The sequence below is a fragment of the Hippocampus comes genome, unplaced genomic scaffold, assembly GCF_001891065.2.
Source record: "Hippocampus comes isolate QL1 unplaced genomic scaffold, H_comes_QL1_v1.1 scaffold76, whole genome shotgun sequence".
NCBI lineage: Eukaryota > Metazoa > Chordata > Actinopteri > Syngnathiformes > Syngnathidae > Hippocampus > Hippocampus comes.
In genome coordinates, this window is record NW_017805277.1 from 409,900 (window position 1) to 428,782 (window position 18,883).

Sequence of the window (18,883 nt, forward strand, 5' to 3'; positions counted from 1 at the left end):
GGCCGTTGTCGCCGTCACTGCGTCCCACCTCTTGTCCAAAGACATCTGGAATAGGTTCGAGCTCAGCAATGACGTAATGACAACAAGTGGTATAAAATTCATCCAGACATTTTCATAATGCATCTTTAGTCACAGTCACAACGTTGTCTTAGTTTGAGGTTGTGAATTGTTTTGTGTGTGACTGTCTGATGTTTACTTGCTTATTTTTTTAGACAATCTCCGTCTCTGTGTCAGTCCTGACACTGAGCTGCATTGCGCAAGACCGCTGGTACGCCATCTGCCACCCGCTGATGTTCAAAAGCACTGCCAAGAGGGCTTGCAAGAGCATTATTATCATCTGGGTGGTGTCGTGCATCATCATGATCCCCCAAGCCATCGTGATGGAGAGCAGCAGTCTGCTGCCGTCCCTCACAAACAAGACCAGTTTGTTCACCGTGTGTGATGAACACTGGGAAGGTGCGTGATGGATCCATCCATCTATCTTTGCTACTGCTTTTCCTTACAAGGGTCATAGTTGACATTAGAACCTATCGAGGCTGTCTCAGGCCAAAGCTGTCTTGGATGAGGACACCCCGACTTGACATCGGGGTAACAGAAAGAGAATCGCTGGGGTCCGTGCACGACATTGGAAGGTAAACTGCAAAATCTCCCCATGCAGATGATGGAGTCGGGTGTGCATATGACATGGGCAATGGAGACAGCCATGCACCCCTGAGTGTGCATCAATGATTGACACCAAAAACAGTGACAGGGGGGCTATTAAAATATTTTTAAGATGGTAATTAGAATCCGTTCAATGAATTTATTTCCACAATGACTCAGAGAGATTGTCCCAAGCTGGCATCACATTTATGAATCAAGTCCCATGACGTCCACCACACTCCGCGGAGCGCTGAATTTATCTGGATGTTATGTTTTGATCAAATACACAAAATCGCATTAGACCTGCTTTTTGTGCATCTGAAATCTAGTCTACTTTTTAAAAAACAAAAAATCTAATCGGCAGATGTGCCTGGGTGCAAGGCAGAAACGCCCAGTGAGGCATACGGCATCTACCAAACACTCTGAACTTGACCATTGCCCTGGCACGAAAATGACGATGCGCCTGTTTTTACGCCAAGCGCAGACCAACTTCTGTTATCAAATTGTCAGATGAGTCGGGGGTGAGGGAACTTGGTACAATGGAACGCCCAGACAAGTGCAACAGAGTCGACTACATTTGCTCGCTCTTGAGCTGATTGGTGTCGAGTATCTCTCATCCCAGCGTGGAAAGCACCGCAATGGCCCCGCGGGATATATAGCAGCCACCAGAGTTTTTGAGGGGATATATTTTCATGGCTCAAATATATCGGGATGTGCAGGTCTAAATTGCTGGAGAAAGTAGCATTCATCTTTCAACGGGGTGTACCTTTGCACATTGGTATGCCCACACGAAAGATAACGGCTTAATTATGCACTGTTATAAAGCCTCATTTGATGCCCCGGGGATTTGTTAGATCAGTCAAATTTGGCAGTGTGCATCAGATTTCGAACACATTTATTTTCACTTTACATCATGGCGCTTGATATGCTTACAGATGATTAAATGTGTGAAAAGCATCAGCATCTATATCGAAAAATTAGCGGACATAGTGGGTAATTCTCCAAGCTTCATTTTTAGACCTGCATGTGTAAGTTCTGCCCGACAATCTCCACCAACCTGTACTGTGTTTTTTATTATCCAAGAAAGATTGTCGAATCAGACTTCTCAGACTTCAATTTAATCAAAACCTGACCTACAATGTACAGAAATTCATGTTTGTATACATTATCAGTGAATTATGATTTAATATCAAAATCCAATCTTTTTTGTTTTGTTCAATGTCAGAACACATCGACTTGTCTGTTTTTACAAAACAGACTAAACAGTGGAACTTGCCTATTCTATTTCACAATGAAAAAATGTTTCCCATGACACTAGTGAACTCAGTCAGAACTGTCAATCCTTGAGATCCGACAGTTTCCGACACAGTCAAGTCAGCAATGTGCTTTTTGTCTGTGCTCCTTTCAGCTGAGATCTACCCAAAGGTCTATCACAGCTGTTTCTTCATTGTCACATACTTTGCCCCCTTATGTCTCATGGTGTTGGCCTACATCCAGATCTTTCACAAGCTGTGGTGTCAACAGGTGAGCGTACTCTTCCTTCTCAACGCACTGCTACACTTCTCTGAACCATCAAATACGCGGCACTGTATGTCTGCTTACTGTATTTGTGTTTGACAGATTCCTGGCAGCACATCAGTGTTGCAGAGAAAGTGGAAGACCATGCAGTGCTCGGCGGCCCCTGCGGGGCCGGGGGAGTCTGTGCGGGTCAAGACCAGCACCGTTTGTGCTGAGATCAAACAGATCCGGGCACGGCGCAAGACGGCTCGTATGCTGATAGTGGTACTCTTTGTGTTTGCTCTGTGCTACTTGCCGATCAGCGTACTCAATGTGATGAAAAGGTCCGTTCTGCTCTTCGACTGTTGAAAAGTATATCATCAAACCAGTCAAGTGAATTTAATTCAAGATGTTAACTCTTTGACTGATGCTGATTTGCACTTTGCCCGCAGAGTCTTTGGGACCTTCAAGAACACGAGTGACCGACAGACAGTGTATGCTTGGTTTACCTTCTCACACTGGCTCATATATGCCAACAGTGCACTCAATCCCATTATCTACAATTTCCTCAGTGGTGAGTTTGTTCACACGCCCCATTGGAGCACTTGAACGCTAGCTCCCTACTGCCCTCTGGTGCCGTGTTTCCCAAATTTAAGTGAGCTGTTTGCAAAATTTCACACCCCACCACCAAACAAAAATAGCACACCAAAAAGGATTATAGTATTACTTAAATAATGATGATATTCGCAAAAGGGCTGAGTGGGAGTTTAATTCAACACAAACCTGATATACTCACAGAAAGCCAAGATAGATATCATGTATAGATTTATTGTACCTTTTTACAACCGGAGGAGTATTTTCTTGTGTTGTGCCTGTCATTTTACATTCCTGGCGTAGATAGGTGAACAGATATATATTTGGACTTGATAATAATCTTTGGACAAATTAAGTGAAACTGGACAATGATCACGTCTTGTGGTCCCTCGTGGCACGCTAGTGAGTCACGGCAACCTGGTTGGGGATCCATGGTTCGATGGGCAGTCTGGCAACTAAAACTAATATGTAGTTATATTATCTATTGGTTTTTAAAAAAATATATATTTAAGGATTTCTTTATTTGTTAAATCTCTGTTATTATGCTTATTTTTATTTAATTTCTGGAATATTTATATTTTACATTTTTAACAGTTTTTAAAAAAATATATTAATTATGTATGTTGTATGTTTTATTTTTATTACTTTTAAGTGAACAGTTTTATTAAGTATTCTAATTCATATAAGTTGCTAATTGATTGATTCTAGTTTCACGTGTCAGATTCAATCATCAACTCTACCAAAGACGAGGAAGAGAAATAGAAATGACGGTCTGAATCCTTTTTAAAGGTATGCGTCGTTCTTTTTTTTTTTTCTTCGAAATTAATACTAGGCTTTCATGTCCTCTGCGCCGCTCTTGCACTGACACCACCATTAATTCAGCGTCCAGTGCGTTTGCAGCAGTAGTCGTGAAGCAGCATTGCTCGACCAATTACATGAGTGTGTTTCAAAGGATCATGTTCGAAATGTCTCTGAGTGCATTTCACTTTCTTTCTTTTGCTTAGGGAAGTTCCGTGAAGAATTCAAAGCAGCCTTTTCTTGCCATTGTCACGTTCCAGGCCAAGAGAGACCGAAGAGAATAAGCGCCCGAATGAGCACAGACAGTCGAAAGTCACTGTCCACTCATGTTCACAACATGGACAATGTGTCACACATATCAGATCAAATGGTGTAAGATCATCAGCAGATTGCGGACTCTCTTTTCATGCCCAGTGTAAGGCCGTGAATCAGCGCAGGGGTGAGCTAGACTAAATGTTGGTATTTTCGCAGACCCGTACAGCATGGCCCATTTTAAAAAGCCCTTTTGCCTTTGTAGGCGGGAACACAGGTGACTTGTTTTGCTGCCATTTGAAATGGCCTCTCTCATTACCTGTAAATATTGATGTATGAACGTTTTTGGGTTTTTTTTTTTTTTTGCTTTTTACTTCCTGTCCGCCACTTTGTATGCAGCTATGGTTGTTTTTAAAGTTGAGTTGAGTTACAGTAAATGCCGCGAGGCACACTGATAGTCCTTGACACGGCAAAAGAAAACACTGATTTGCCCGGATCCTGTCGCAGGCCGAGGTGCTCAAAGAACATATATAAGAAACTACAAGCCGACCTCAACGGGTGGACGATATTCATTCGGCTATTGGAAGACCACAGAGCTGTGAAGTGGGCACTGGGATAACCAACCGCATGTTTCTAACTGCATCAAGCTGCGTGCATCTCCGAAAATACCAACACTTGGTGTAGATGGCCCTTGGCATAGTTCGACCGCGTTTCGCACCTGACTTGTGCTTGGCACGAATATAGAGCCCTGACATTATAGTACACGGTCACTTTACAGATTATATATGGTTAACGGCTACTCTATCTGTTATGAAGATTGGACAAAATGAGTACCGATACGACCTGTTACACATCTACCTCGATGAAAGCAATTTACATTGGATTTAATTCGGTTTGTATTTCAAAGTAAAAGGGATAATTCTTTGTCATCATTAAAGTAATAATCCCTGAACCAAATCGCTGAGTAGAGTCCCTCCTTGGCTGGGTTTGTGTTGCCCCAAACATCTTTGATGAGATGCAATTTCAAATTCATTCATTCATTCATTCATTTTCCAATCCGCTTATCCTCACAAGGGTTGCGGGGGCAATTTCAAATTAAATTAGAAATTTGAATTGATAGGGACCAATGATCTTTAAAAAGTTCAAAATGTTTAGGACCTTGCTTGCAGGCTTTTTGGTTCATCGGAGGACATGCTAAAAGCTCGTGCTCTGAATGAGATGTTTGTCGAAACTTTTGTGTCCAAACTTTTTCTTTGTTCATGTCAATGTTTCACCTTTTTTTGTTTGATATGCTTCTACTGGGTGTTTTAGTGTCATCGCTGTACACTTGACATCACCAAGGTTACTTGCTGACTTTGTTGCGAATCTGTTATGTGTTAATCTGTTTTAAAAAAAGAGATTATTTGTACTGCTTTGTACTTTTTGGAAACTAAATCCTGCTGTTGTCTTACTTAGTGAACACCTGTCTTGCTCGCAATTAGGAGTTGCTAAGTATCTGTATAGTTCTTTAAAAATAGTGTCTTATCATTGAAATATAAAGGATCATTCGAACCCCATGCAAAAAAATAATAATAATAAGAGAATAGAATCGTATTGTTCCAGAGAAAAAAAAGAAGTTGTAATTTTACAACCAAAACATATATGAGAAAGAAATGGAACACAATGATAATAAATAGCCAATATTATAAAGTGTACTTTTGTGAGAATAAGTCATATTATTACAAGAAATAATTGCAATTTTACACAAATCGAATTAAAAAAGAGGAAAAAAAAGTCAAATTTTATGGGAATAAAATCCATGTATTATGAGGAAACAATTTGAATATAAGCAGAATAAGGGAGTAATATTACAATCAAAACTGTCATTCAAAACTGTCATCTGTGCTGTATGTGGCAATTTGACAATAAAGTTGTACTTGACTTGAGAGAGAATATATATATTATTATCATTAATAAACTCAAAATATGAGAAAAAAGTATAAAGACCTTTCACGGTAATGTCATTGCTATTATGATAACCATAAAGTTGCAATATTGCCAGGAATAAAATCTGAATTTTTGGAGAAATAGGACACACACACACACACACACACGCACGCACGCACGCACGCACGCACGCACACACACACACACCACATTTAATTAAAAGCACATTTCCCCAAGTATGCTCTTTGATCCAATGGGGCCTTATCTCCCCCCCCCCCCCCCCCCCCCCACCCCTTCTAAATTCAGCAGGGGATTCCTGTCATTTAAACTGTGAAGGAAAAGAAAAAGTTTTGGGTCCAAATCACGACACAACAAAAACTTCCTCTCGGGCAATAGTAAAAAGATGGGGTTTTTTTTTTGTTTGTTTGTTCTTTTGAAGGGTGTCATTCGTGATGCGCTGAAGAATAACCTCTTGCTCCTGAACGAAAATGTTCTTCAGCAAACATCAAACATGAAACACTGTTGATGTTGGCAAATTTCCAGAGTCACCCACTTTCCTTGAGCTCAGATATTAGGCAGAACAGAATAGTGATTTCATATCAACCTAATGTCCATTCAGTGTCTTTTATTTATATATGCTTATGCACATGGTATGTTGTTGCATCAAAATGTATTTGGTGACTATGTAATTCATTTATTTATTTTACTTGAAATGTGGTTGAATAAATGCATTCCTTTGATCTTACTGATATCTGACTCAGTTCTTCAGAACTACAGTGCAGTAAGTGGTGCTTGACTTACAAGACGATCGAGAGAGGGTACCTTTCCATGCACATCCGCATCAAAAGATAGTTTCTTTTCTTTCTTTTTTTTTTTTTAAATTACCTGTGCTATTGGGCTGCTTGGTCCTGGAGAATATTTGATCTGTTTATGGTGGAACAGTTTTTCTGTGCAACAGGGGAGAAATACTCCTTTCTATGGGTCTTTGTATTGCAATATTTATTGGTCAAACAGAACGAAATTTGTGAGGGAATAGACAGAAAAAATAGAGCAGCGAGCAAAACTGTGTAAAACAAACAACAAAAAAAGATTACCAGATTAACACAGTATATAATTATTGTAACATTCAATGTTTGTGAAGGAAATGCAATGCCACATGCCATTATAGAAGAACTCATTTTGCCGCAGGCAGCTGAGAGGATTCAGAATCAGATTTGGCAATGTTTTTGATTGACAGGTAACTTCATCACCATTCTTTTGTTTTTTTAATTGATTATACATTCCACAAAATAAAACGTCATTTTGTGCATGGGATTGGACATAAGACGTTTTTAACGTTTTCAGCCAATCGGCTTGTTTACAGTGAACATAAACTGACTCGAGGAAGTCAGAGGTCTGCTAAGTGAGGCTCCAACATTTAATATACAGTCGAGTGACAATTTAATACTAGAGTTGTTGTCATGAAAAGCCTCACGCGTATCACTCAGACGAACAACCATTCACACTCACATTCACATTCAATGTAAAGATTGAACAATTTGGAGCGTTCAGTTAACCTAACAAGCATGTTTTAGGAAACGTGTGAGCAAGCTGGAGTACCGGGAGAAAACCCATATAAGCACGGACACAGCATGCAAACTCCACACAGGGAGGCTGTAGCCTGGAATCAAACCCTGAACCTCTGAAATGTGAGGCAGATGTGCAAAACATTCGTCCACCATGAGATTTATATTCATCATGGGTTTGGTAAAAGAAAAAAACCTTCTCTCATACTTGTTAAAATGAAGGCAATTTTGGGACTGATTTACACTTGAAACATCAAGTCAGTGGACATGACTTGCATGCGTGGGCCACATATCTTGATGAGGTGGGCCTTGAGTTCGACAGCTAAGATTTAACTACAGTATAGATTTGCACTTTAGGCTATGCACGTATTGGGAAAGTTTGTGATTTATTTTGAGCGTGGATTTTTTGGTCAAAATGAGAAAAAATAAATAAATCACACAAGCTAAGGCAGCTAAAAGAGACCATGAATGAATGAATAATTTTGGCTTGAACTAGCTTTGAGGTGTTAATAGGTTGGATGCGAAACGCCATATCAGGGGAAGGGATTATATACTTTGTTTATCTTGTGAAAGGTGCAGCCTCTCTGTCAATGTATTTGGGCTCAATGTGGGTGTGTATCCTGGTGTTCAGAATAGAGAAAGCAACAGCAGCTACAAGCAGTGCCTCGTTTACCCTTCGAGCAGCCGCCATGCAGAGAAAACATATACAGGCCGCTCTGCTTCTTGGTGAGTCTCACTCATTGAAATTTGGCACGGGAGCAGCTATTGATTTCAGCGTTCAGATCATGTGGAGAAATTGAAGAGTGTGCTTTTTATTCCAGGACTCATAATTGCATTGATTTCATCCCTAGCCTAAAGTTATGCATATGCTCAGAAAATGTGTGAAACAGAAATGAGATTTGTCGCATTGGTATTTTACTTTTGGTCATGACAAATGAAAGACGGTGATGTAGTTGAATTTATTATTTTTTTAATAACCTCAAATATACATGGCAAAGAGGGGATTGCTGTCTTAAATATAATAGTCTTTGATCTCATATTACACTTTTATAAGGTCATGTTGAAAAAAAAAATTAGAGTGTTGACTGTGTGTGTTTAAGAAGTTGAATTGAGAGCTGGAAATGATGCCAAGCACTAAACTACCTTAAGTGATATGAATTAAAATAACATATTTTTTACGTTTTTCCAAACCGTTCCTTGTTCATGTTCCAATCCGTACATGCCCATCTGTCAAAATCATCATCAATATCACCTCCATTCAGAGTTTGACCAGCGACTGAATCATGTTGACCAATAATTTCCTTTTTCTTTTCTTTCTTGTTTTTTCATTTTAGGATTTCTAGTTCCATACGTTTGCAACGTCGCCAGCAAGACTTCACACTCCGACTGTGCGACATGCATTTCACATTTATGCAAAAAGCAAAAGGCACTTTTTACTCGGATCTGTGAGGGTAAATGTATGCTTTTCTATTGTTTTAGAGCTGTGTTTGAAGTCTTCTTGTTGCATTATTGAAAAAATAATTACCTTTTTTCACTAACCTCAGCGCTTGAAGGTCTTTCATCGAATTGTTTCTTTGCTTGAATCGCTTGGGCTAAGCCTCTGTCTATAAAAACTCAATAGACAGACAATATGCAATGACTTCTCTCCCCTCCCTGCTGTGCGCACATCAGACCACCTGTTGCAAACAAGCGTGTGCTCGCATGTAAAAAAACAAACAATCTGTTTCTCCATTCTTCAGAAGTGCCTGTTTTTCCATTCTTAGGATGCCAAATAAAAGGCACAGAGGTGTGTAACCTGACAATCCAGGCTGCATTAGACCGATTTGCCGGGCCGCCAGCGTGTGTGTGCGCCTGGGAGGAAGACGGGGACACACAAGAGCTGCTGGCACAATGCGAGTCACAGCCAGGTGCAGTATTTACCACATCCATTATTGCTGTTTACCAAAGGCGATCATATGGATGAACAAAGGATTTTGTGGCACAAATTAACTCCCGGGTTAACAGGCTTTCATAGAATTTGATGGGACTAATCACTTTCATTGTTATTTGTGGTGTAGCTCCACACAAGAGAAGCACACTGAGTGACTGGCAATCAAGCACTCTCATTGAATTTGGTAATGATGCTTTTGTCTCACACAAAGCGACGTGGCATTGATGCCCCTCTAAGACAAGACGCGTTGCATGTCTTTCTTTTCGTAGAGGATGCTGCTGGATCATGCACGCAACAAATGAGACTTTGTGTGAGTGACGGCGTGTGCAACAAGAATTTGGCGCCCGTCCTTCAGACTTGCACGGCGTCCCAGTGCGACCATGAGAGCTGTGGCCAAGAAACTCAACGTTTCTATAGTAGCATGCCGCAGCACGTAGCTGAGAGGCTAGTCATGTGCGAATGTGATCCTTCAGATGCAAGTTGTTTACAAATGGAAGCAGCCTTGCATGGCAGCGCATGTGGAGACGAACCTTGGATCTGTCAGGAAGCTGTGAGGCGCTGTTTGGAGGAGCGGCGTTGCAGGTATGCAGGGTGCATCATCCGCTGACGAACAAAAAAAAATACCGTCTGCCTCAAATAGATGCGGCTATTGCTCACTGTCATGATCTGTGATGTTGACTATGTTTAATTAAGAATTGTCATGTTTTCCCTGTTTCCCTTTGTCAAGTCTTGTTTTCCTTGTTAGCTTTTTGCTTGCACCTGTTCTCCTCAGCCCTGTTCCTCATGCCAACCAATCAGATCCCTTCTCCAGCCGCTCGTGTCAGTCTTGTCTAGGTGTACTGTACTGTACCTCAATATTGTGCATGTTTATGTTGTGTTGCAGGGAATTGCTCACAAGTTTTCAAGCCAAATGCTGGAGCTCTGCGGAATCATATTGCGGTGACATCACTCTTCAAAGTGAATGTTTGCGCTTCATGGACCCGGCTCTCATCCTTGGAGGAGATTTGGAATGCAGAAAGGCCTTTGTGGCACTTCTGGGCACTCCACTGCACCATCCGTGCACGTGCGAACAAATACATGGTGCTGATCTCGACACATGTAACAGGATTCATGACGTGCTTCACAACAAATCACACTTCAGTGAGTAAAGGGTCCGTGATGCACAGCCAACACGTTTTATAGACGGACAATATTCCAATATTTTTCATTTCTATCTTAAGAGACTCACTGGATGAGGCATCATGGTCCTTCTAATATTCCTCCAATCAATGAATTAGACGAAGCTCACAGCGGGCTATCCGGTAACTGTCCATATAAATATTTCATGCTTCACTTACCAGTAATAATATTTTTTTTTTCTGCATCTAATAGCTGCAATTGTTATTTGTCTCATCAGGTTATCTACTCTATAGCTGCACGGCGACACTGGTGGTGGGAATTTTGGTCGGGCTTGTTGCTCTTTTATGTAAAATGCGGTGAGTTCATCAAATATTTTGCAGCTAAAGTCAACAATAGTCGTCGTCGTGCAAATAACGTCAGTTAGGCAAAGTGGAATCAAATTCATGTGAAACAGTGTTGTCTTTTCCAATGTTGGAAAAGAAGCACCCCTTCATCTCTCCTCGACCTGATGATGTCATTCAACAAAGGTGAAGGAAAGGTGGCATAAAGATGAGGAGACTTTCAAAAGAGGCCGCTGGTTCATAATACTCAAAATTCACCGACACGTACAGGTCTCAGCAGAGCCTCAGTACAGTATGCCTCAGTGCTGGTTCTTGTAAAGTCTGCTATGCTAAGTTTACATTCATATGTCAAAGCATAAAATTTGCCCAATGATGTGGCTTGCATCTTTCGAAACTCTTAAGTCGGGCTACTCGTATCTCAAGACACCACTGAATATGTCCCGAATAGATTCCTGCTCCTTGATGGAGGCAAGAAAGTAAATGCCACTCACTGAGGAAGTACAATTTTTAATTGACCTTGCTTTTTGTCGTAGGGTGGTGAGAAGAAACAAGAGACGGGACAAAACCAGATTCCAGCCACTTCAAAAAAGTAGTGGCATCGTTACCACACAAGAGTTTCCATAAATATCAAATCAATGAATTTTGTACCTATTTGAACTCTTATCAGACAAGAGGAGCCCTTGGAGGATTTATCTTCATCTTGTCTGTCTTTTTCTTCAATTTGTTCATATTTCGCTGTCTGAAAGATGTTCGGGTGCATAAAAAGGTAAAAGTAAAAAAATCAATGTTCAATTCTTGAACGAATGAATGCACGTTACGCAAGATGCATGAAGTGTGTCCAAGGTTTCTACAACAACAGTGAAAAGTGTTGAGTTATCAGCTTTTTCAAACAAGAGCAAATGTGAATTATGACGGTGATGTGAAAGCAAGTGAGGCGAAACAGACCTTCTGATTAGATTGAACATTTCCCTCCGCTGCCGTGACTGCATGATGGGATGCAGCTGCAGCGCTGGAAACGCACATCTCCGATATCCATCCATTTTATTTAATTTTTTTAAATACAACTTATCCTGTTCAAGGTCACGGGGAAGCTGGAGCCTATCCCAGCTGTGTTAGGACGAGAGGTGCGGTACACCCTCGACTGATCGCTCATCTGTCATTCCCAACACTGACACATAGAGACAAGCATTCACACCTCTAGGCAATTTAGACCTAAAAATAAGATTCTTTTGGACCGTGGTCAGAAACCGGAGTACCCGGAAAGAACCCACACAAGCTTGGGGGGTGGTGGGGGGCATGCAAATTCCACACTGAAAGGTGATGTGCGGCGGACCTGCTAACCACTGGTCTTCAAAAGTGCAAAAGGCACCACATGCAGAAACATGCTATACATAGAAAGGCCTTGCGGTTTTGGAAAGAGAACACTCCTACTGCAAGAGTGTAGAACGGAAGAAAAATACAAAGGGGGAATCTTTCTATTTTTGTGCTTCATTGGCTCACCATAAGAAAGGATTGTATTAAATATCATTTCCACTCGTTGTGGTCAATTGCAATGGTAAAATCGGATTTGGTTCTTAAATCATTCAGTTTATAGGGCAGATGGTAATGGATCATCTTTACTAGAGTGATACATTAGTGGTTCCTGGATGGATACAAGAATTCCAATGGCCTCAAAGGGGAAAATGCATTCATCCCACTTGGCAACGTCCACTACACCACTGCACTGTAACATACCTCTTGCAAAGCTATATGCAATGCTACAAAAAAAAATAAATTAATGCTGATGACAAACATGGCGACTATATTTGTTTGTCTCGCTTTCACATGATTGAATATTGCATTGGTTCAAAAAGCCTCCATTCATGGACGGGTAGACTAAAAAATAAATGCTGACCCATGGGTTAGATCAGTGTTATTGAGCAAAGGCAGATGCAAGAAATATCTCATGTCACATCGCCAAACAAAAATGGCACAAAAGTATATGCTGTATATTTTGATGATATTGCTTGTATTTACTGACAACTTTACATAGTGAGATCTGGGGCTGTTTGGTTGAATACAAAAGTGACACCTGCATACTCACATGTGGTAGATTCCTAGGGCCCTAATTTGATTCCCAGCACAAGTCTAGTGCAAACCGCAATGCAACTGTGTGCATGGGTGTTGTTTTCTTTCTTTTGGTATTTTCCGAGGCTTTGTACAGGAAAAATTGGGCATAAGGTTGGCATTTGTGCAATTGTGTGCCTTTGTGAGATGGAACATAGCCAATTCCCGTCCAATGGAAGAAGCTCTCCTCATTTGCATTAAAATGGGCAATCTAAGCACACACACAAACACGGTAAAAAATGGTGTGTTGAATTTATTCAATTTTATTTCGTCAAGTGGATGCACAAAATAAAATCACATGGATCCAGTTACACTTTTTAAGTAGATGTGTTGTGTGTCTGGATCCAGATGATTTTTATTTCCTGCCAATCACTTGATTAAATAAAATTAAGTAAATTCAAGAGAATCGTTTTTCCCGTGCAGTGCTTGAGAGCTTGACATAGCGGTAGCATAAATAGATTTGCTGGCGTCCGTGCATGACATTGGCGCATCTAAAGTGTGTTTATTCAGGTAAACTGCAAGATCAGCCCTTGTGGATGATTTAGTCGGCCCCGCTTGTAACGTGGGCAACTGGAGCCTGCCCTGCCCCCATGACCGTGCGTCCGTGTGTGTGCTGACACACAATCGCCCGTTTTTACGCCTATTGCAGTCTACTTTCTCTGATGAAAAAGTCAGGGGCGAGGCAGCCCAGTGCACCAGAACACCAGTGAGACGCAGTGTGGTCCCATACACACGAAACTAGACTGCGACCATTTTTATGAAGCGCCTGTCTGCCAAAATAGGGCTCCAAATCTCACACAATAGCAGCATTTTTATTAGAAGAGGACAAAACACCCAAAGTCAAAGAAATACTGCACTGAAGTCATTCTTTCTACGTGTAGTTTATTTTTCTCGTTGAGGATCTAAATAGCTGTAATGGATGTTACAGACACAACATCTGGCCAATCCCCTTCATCAATATTTTATAAAGTGCCTGTCGTTTTCCAAACGATTTTGATTGATGCCTCCTAAATAGGTTAGCAACGCTGCTTCCATTGTGTATCTCTTCACCCCCCACCCCCACCTGTTATTTTCACCTTTCTTTGTTTGATGAAGTGATTTGATCAAGGTGCTGATCATCCTCAGGGATGTTTTGAACATTGTCACTGTGAAATGCGACTTCAGAGACACTGCTGTGCTCCATGCTTGCTATTTAGTATTTATGGGCATGTCAAGAGAGACCAAGCTGTTGCACTTCAGCTCAGTTTGATTTGAAAATTGTCTGTCCACATAATGGAGTGAATTTTGCACTCTGAGCATGATCGTGCTTGGCTTTCTCAGACGAATGCTAGGGGTTTGTCTCTGTATAGACGTGAAGAATTGATTTATTTCAAATTGAAAGTCTGCTTGAAACTTGTACATTTCATGACAGTCGGGAGTCTTTCTTATTCATTCTGTTCCAATATTTTTATTGTACATCTGATCATCCTCATGGTAAAACATCAAAAAATACCTCCGCGATCGTGAAGTCATTATCTGTGTGTGCGCAGCATTCACACAGGTATTTTTTGGGAGAATTGATTCTTGCATAATGATATTGGACTTTTCAGGAAATCAATTATGACATCTTAATAAATGTATGCAAGTATATACAATTGTTTCTTGAACCTTCTTCATTACAGAGATATAATTTGGGCAGGCTGTACAGGTAGTTGCTGGCTATGAAGCTGGTGTTTTAATTGTATTTGATTGACAGCTGGGAACAATGAATGGTGATTAAATACTCTATTTGAGTTACTAACCGGATGTGCTTATCTTCAGCACAATATTCTTGATCAGAATTGCAGAAAATTATTTGAGTGTTCACGAAACGGTCAGGAGTGAATACGATCTCGTGAGACATCTATGTGTGAGAGATCTATGTGTCTCACAAGATCGTAAAGACTAAGTGTGGTGCCCACGGGCACCACGTAGCCCCCATGGATCACATGAGAAGCCGGGGAAGCTGTTTCAGAAATAGATCACCGGTGATAGGATGGGACAATGTATTTACTAGAAATGTTGTAGAAGCCATCATTGGAAAATATGAAAAGTGGCAGAGATTTATAAAGCTAATGTAGCCTTTTGATCATTATATGGTTCTTCATTATTGTGAGCGGCACGGTGGGTGACTCGTTAGCACGTCCACCTTACAGTGTGGAGGTCGTATGCTCGAATTTAACTCCCTGCCTTTCTGTGTGGCGTTTGCATGTTCTCCCCATGTCTATGTGGGGTTTTCTCCGGCTTCTACGGTTTCCTCCTACATTCCAAACACGTGCATGATAGGTTGATTGAACGCTCTAAATTGTCCTTAGGTATGATTGTTAGCGCGGATGGTTCTTTGTCTCAGTGTGCCCTTCAATTGGCTGGCAACCTGTTCATGGTGTACCCCACCTGCTGCCCGAAGCTAGTTGAGATAGGCTCCAGCACACCAGCAACCTTTGTGAGAATTAAGCGGATCAGATAATGGATGGATAGATAGGATTAAATATGGTGGAAGATCATGAACATGATCACTGTCTTCTCATAAATAAATGTCATTAATTATTAATGACATATGATGGAAGTTAATTGGAGCAAATTTATGGTCATTGAAGAAGTGAGAACAAACTGGTTGCCCTTCACATTAATCTGTGCCCAAGAAATAGCACTCACTTTCAGAAAGGTTGGTGAGCCCACCTTCTAGGTTTCTGCTACCTTTATTCAGTCTGCAGGTATTGTAATACAGTATTCGTATGACAAAAAAGAAATCATGACATTTAAAGTGATTTTACCAATCCTGAGAATAAATTCTGCAGAATCAGAATCTAAATTCAAGTTCATATTGCAAAATATTGGAAGGTAGCCTTTTTCACCAAAGTTTTCTAAACATATACGGCAGATATAATACATTCTTATTTTAAGAGGCTGTAAATGTGAAAAATAACGAGGCACTATACCCATCTGCTGGGATCATTAGTGATATGAATGTAACTGAGATGTCAGATGAGCAGATGACTGCAAGCCTCGAAAAAAGGCCACTCACTATATGTACGCCTTCTTCTGCAGCTCATTCTAGCATGCAAAGCAGAATTCCAATTCTGATCTTGATTGCTTTCTAAACATATGGCAGATATAATACATTCTTATTTTACGAGGCCATAACTGTGAAAAATAACGAGGCACTACCTGTATATCCATCTGCTGGGATCATTAATGATATGAATGTAACTGAGATGTCAAATGAGCAGATGACTGCAAGCCTCTAAAAAAGGCTACTCACTATATGTACGCCTTCTTCTGCAGCTCATTTTAGCATGCAAAGCAGAATTCCAATTCTGATCTTGATGATGAGTTGGTATTAATGGGGTCAGCTTATTTGAATTAGACATACGTTAAATGTCAGACACATTCCTACCCCATTGCAGTACAATTGCCTTACACAGAGAATGCAAAGACAGTCAAAACTGGCAAAGCTCTCATCATCAAGTTGAGTTGATTTTTTTGCGGGGGGGGGGGGTGCGTACAATTGCCTTATCACGACATCCCGCTGACAGCCAAAACTGGCAAAGCTCTCATCATCAAGTTGAGTTGATTTTTTTGGGGGGAAAAAAACAAAACAATCATCAAGATCACGGCATCCCGCTTCTTGCCTGAGCAACTTTGGAGTTTGTCTTGCGCTGCAAAGCAGTACAGATGAAGTCGCCTGCCTCCAGGACTTTGGCCAGGTTTACCCCCTTTAAAAAAAAGATAATTAAACATTAACTTTCAAATTCAATATTGGGGATAATAATCCATCATTTATTTAACGGATTGATGACAATTGTGTGGCTCGTGTGGAATGAATTATTGGTGGAGTGCACAGCTCAAAGCAGCCGAGATACTGATCACTCATTCACTCGCAACTTGTTTGTTGTCGAAACGAGTCGTTCCCAACTGTAACGCAGCAAAATGGCGCACTGTCAGAGCTCTTCAGGTACGCCAAGGGAAATGATCCAGTTTAACTTAATGAGCCCCAATATGATTATTTATTCATGAATTCCTGATAAACAATGTGTCTTTGTTCATCTATCTTTGCCATTGCTATTTAATGAGAGGCACAACAATTTAACACTCTTCCACTCGATGGTAGAAGGTACAATTTACCTGTTCATCCACCTGTAGCCATTCCTACAAAAGAATCATAGCTTGGTGATCGACTGACCAGGCCCAGATGTCACACAGAGACAGCCAATTTGTGAGCACAATTAGACGAGCCAATTATTTCAGTTCATGTAGCCTACTTTTTGTGACATTATTTGGGACATTATTCAAATGTATAATACAGTTCCATCAAAGTATAACATGACACTTGAATGCTGGTTTTACGGTATACGTTGACACAATATGTCAGTTGAAAGATATCACACACATGATTAGGAATTAGGCAAGTGAAACGTCAATCGAATCGTATATATGAAATATTTCCACAACAAATGAAAAAGGGTCAAAAATATTGTTTCAAATATCTCTCTGCAGTGGAAATGGCCACAACGAAAACATGACTGGCAGTCGACAAGCGCCGCATCCCACCTGTAGTGAAAAAGTTCCACCAGCAGGGGTAGAGATTGTTAAATAAATACTTCATGGGTCAGGGCACCCAATACTGTGGGCGCATGAACTTGTGCAAAACCACTGATGTTATAAAATAAACACTGACAGAAAAGTATGTTTGCAGAGCTATATGTTTACGTAAATGGACTCTGGGAGATTGTATGAGTCGGGCCACTGTGCTGGAAATGCGGACACATAAATTACAGCAGGTCTGTTGGAGTGTGCGCACTCACAGTGTGGATGCCCATGCCATGGAGCATGTAGAGAACATCCTCTGTTGACACATTGCCAGATGAACCCTGAGCGTACGGGCAACCACCCAGGCCGGCCACTGCCGAGTCCACCACACACACTCCCATCTGCAAGGGCAAAATACAGTACAATACAAGTCCCATTTCTCGGCTTTAATGTACAGTCCATTAATGTATTTACTGTACTGATTGCATATTTTCCACATCCAAGGTGCTACAAGTCATTTATGTTGCCAAGGCGTCAAGCTGTCAAGAACACAAAGGAGACACTGATGGGTTATCAAGGCGTCATGAGGCACGCAACTTCCATTTGTGAAGATTTGTTTGGAATTTTTCCAAAGAAAATAATGGAACGAAAGACAGCAACTGTCTTATAGAATCAACCACGAGTTAACTGCTGTTCATGGCATGTCAAAGTAGTATGCGCAGTAAGGAATATCACCTCACATGACGTTATGCATGGCAGCTATGGAAACATCATGCATCACATGGGACTTTAGTTCAGTGAGTAATGTGTTCTGCTTTTATCGGGGTGGCGGGGGATGGGGCGGGGGGGTAGTGTCAGGTCAACATTGAGAGGTACCATGTGATGGCAAAGAAAAAAGGATAAGGGGCGGCCAGCATAACTGCAATGTAAAAGTGGTAGCGAACACACTTGTGCGACACAAAAAGAATAGAAAAAAAATGAAGAGATAGTCATAAATGAAAGGCTTGACCCTTGGTCACGGTACACCCACTTAACAGTAATTCAAAGGCTAGCAAGCCACCGTAACAAATGTAAATGAGCCTATCGACTAGTATTGAGTCATTCTTTTGGTTCCTGATCCTGTTTGACTTACAGTGTGTTAGGCTCAGGTAAATGGTCCATTTCACTTGTTATCTTCCTCCGAAGGCTTTGATCGCTTCATAGCTTGTCTTTTCTGTTGCTCGGATTCATAGCGCAGAGCATTCTTTTGATGATGAAATGGAAAGCACGCTTTAGTCTAATCAGTTTGGTATTTACTAAAGCTAAATATGCGGTGATGATGAACTCTCAGTCAATCCATCTATCGAACAGTCATAATCAAGCAATCATTTTTTTCCCAAAAATGTTTACGTTTTATTTATTTATTTATTTTTGCTTTAGTGCTAGTTTTAGTTGTTTGTTAAATATATGGAGTATTTGTCAAATGAAAGATTTGTGATTGAATGATCAACAATGCAGACGTGGAACTTTGCTTATGTATGTAACTGCTTCCGCCATCCGCCACAGAAGCGTATCACTAGTTTTGC

The 18,883-nt window shown here is 40.8% G+C and overlaps 3 protein-coding genes across 3 annotated transcripts; 2 read left to right on the top strand and 1 right to left on the bottom strand.

Moving 5' to 3' along the window:
- The first annotated feature begins 167 nt into the window (after positions 1-167).
- Positions 168-5,242, top strand: hcrtr2 (hypocretin (orexin) receptor 2). The gene is made up of 5 exons (XM_019870316.1): positions 168-456; positions 2,051-2,166; positions 2,263-2,483; positions 2,592-2,713; positions 3,738-5,242. The coding sequence occupies exons 1-5, from the start codon at positions 291-293 to the stop codon at positions 3,905-3,907; spliced, it is 795 nt and encodes a 264-aa protein (XP_019725875.1). The 5' UTR covers positions 168-290; the 3' UTR covers positions 3,908-5,242.
- Positions 5,243-7,661: 2,419 nt separating this feature from the next.
- Positions 7,662-14,282, top strand: gfral (GDNF family receptor alpha like). The gene is made up of 9 exons (XM_019870318.1): positions 7,662-8,000; positions 8,609-8,725; positions 9,038-9,181; positions 9,332-9,388; positions 9,474-9,786; positions 10,088-10,344; positions 10,425-10,505; positions 10,601-10,679; positions 11,198-14,282. Exons 1-9 carry the CDS (start codon positions 7,793-7,795, stop codon positions 11,286-11,288), a joined length of 1,347 nt encoding a protein of 448 aa, XP_019725877.1. The 5' UTR covers positions 7,662-7,792; the 3' UTR covers positions 11,289-14,282.
- A 1,625-nt stretch (positions 14,283-15,907) lies between these two features.
- On the bottom strand, positions 15,908-17,723 carry LOC109516149 (hydroxymethylglutaryl-CoA lyase, mitochondrial-like). The gene is made up of 2 exons (XM_019870399.1): positions 17,594-17,723; positions 15,908-16,504 (listed from the first exon to the last, which is right to left on the bottom strand). The coding sequence occupies exons 1-2, from the start codon at positions 17,717-17,719 to the stop codon at positions 16,400-16,402; spliced, it is 231 nt and encodes a 76-aa protein (XP_019725958.1). The 5' UTR covers positions 17,720-17,723; the 3' UTR covers positions 15,908-16,399.
- Between the last annotated feature and the right edge of the window lie 1,160 nt (positions 17,724-18,883).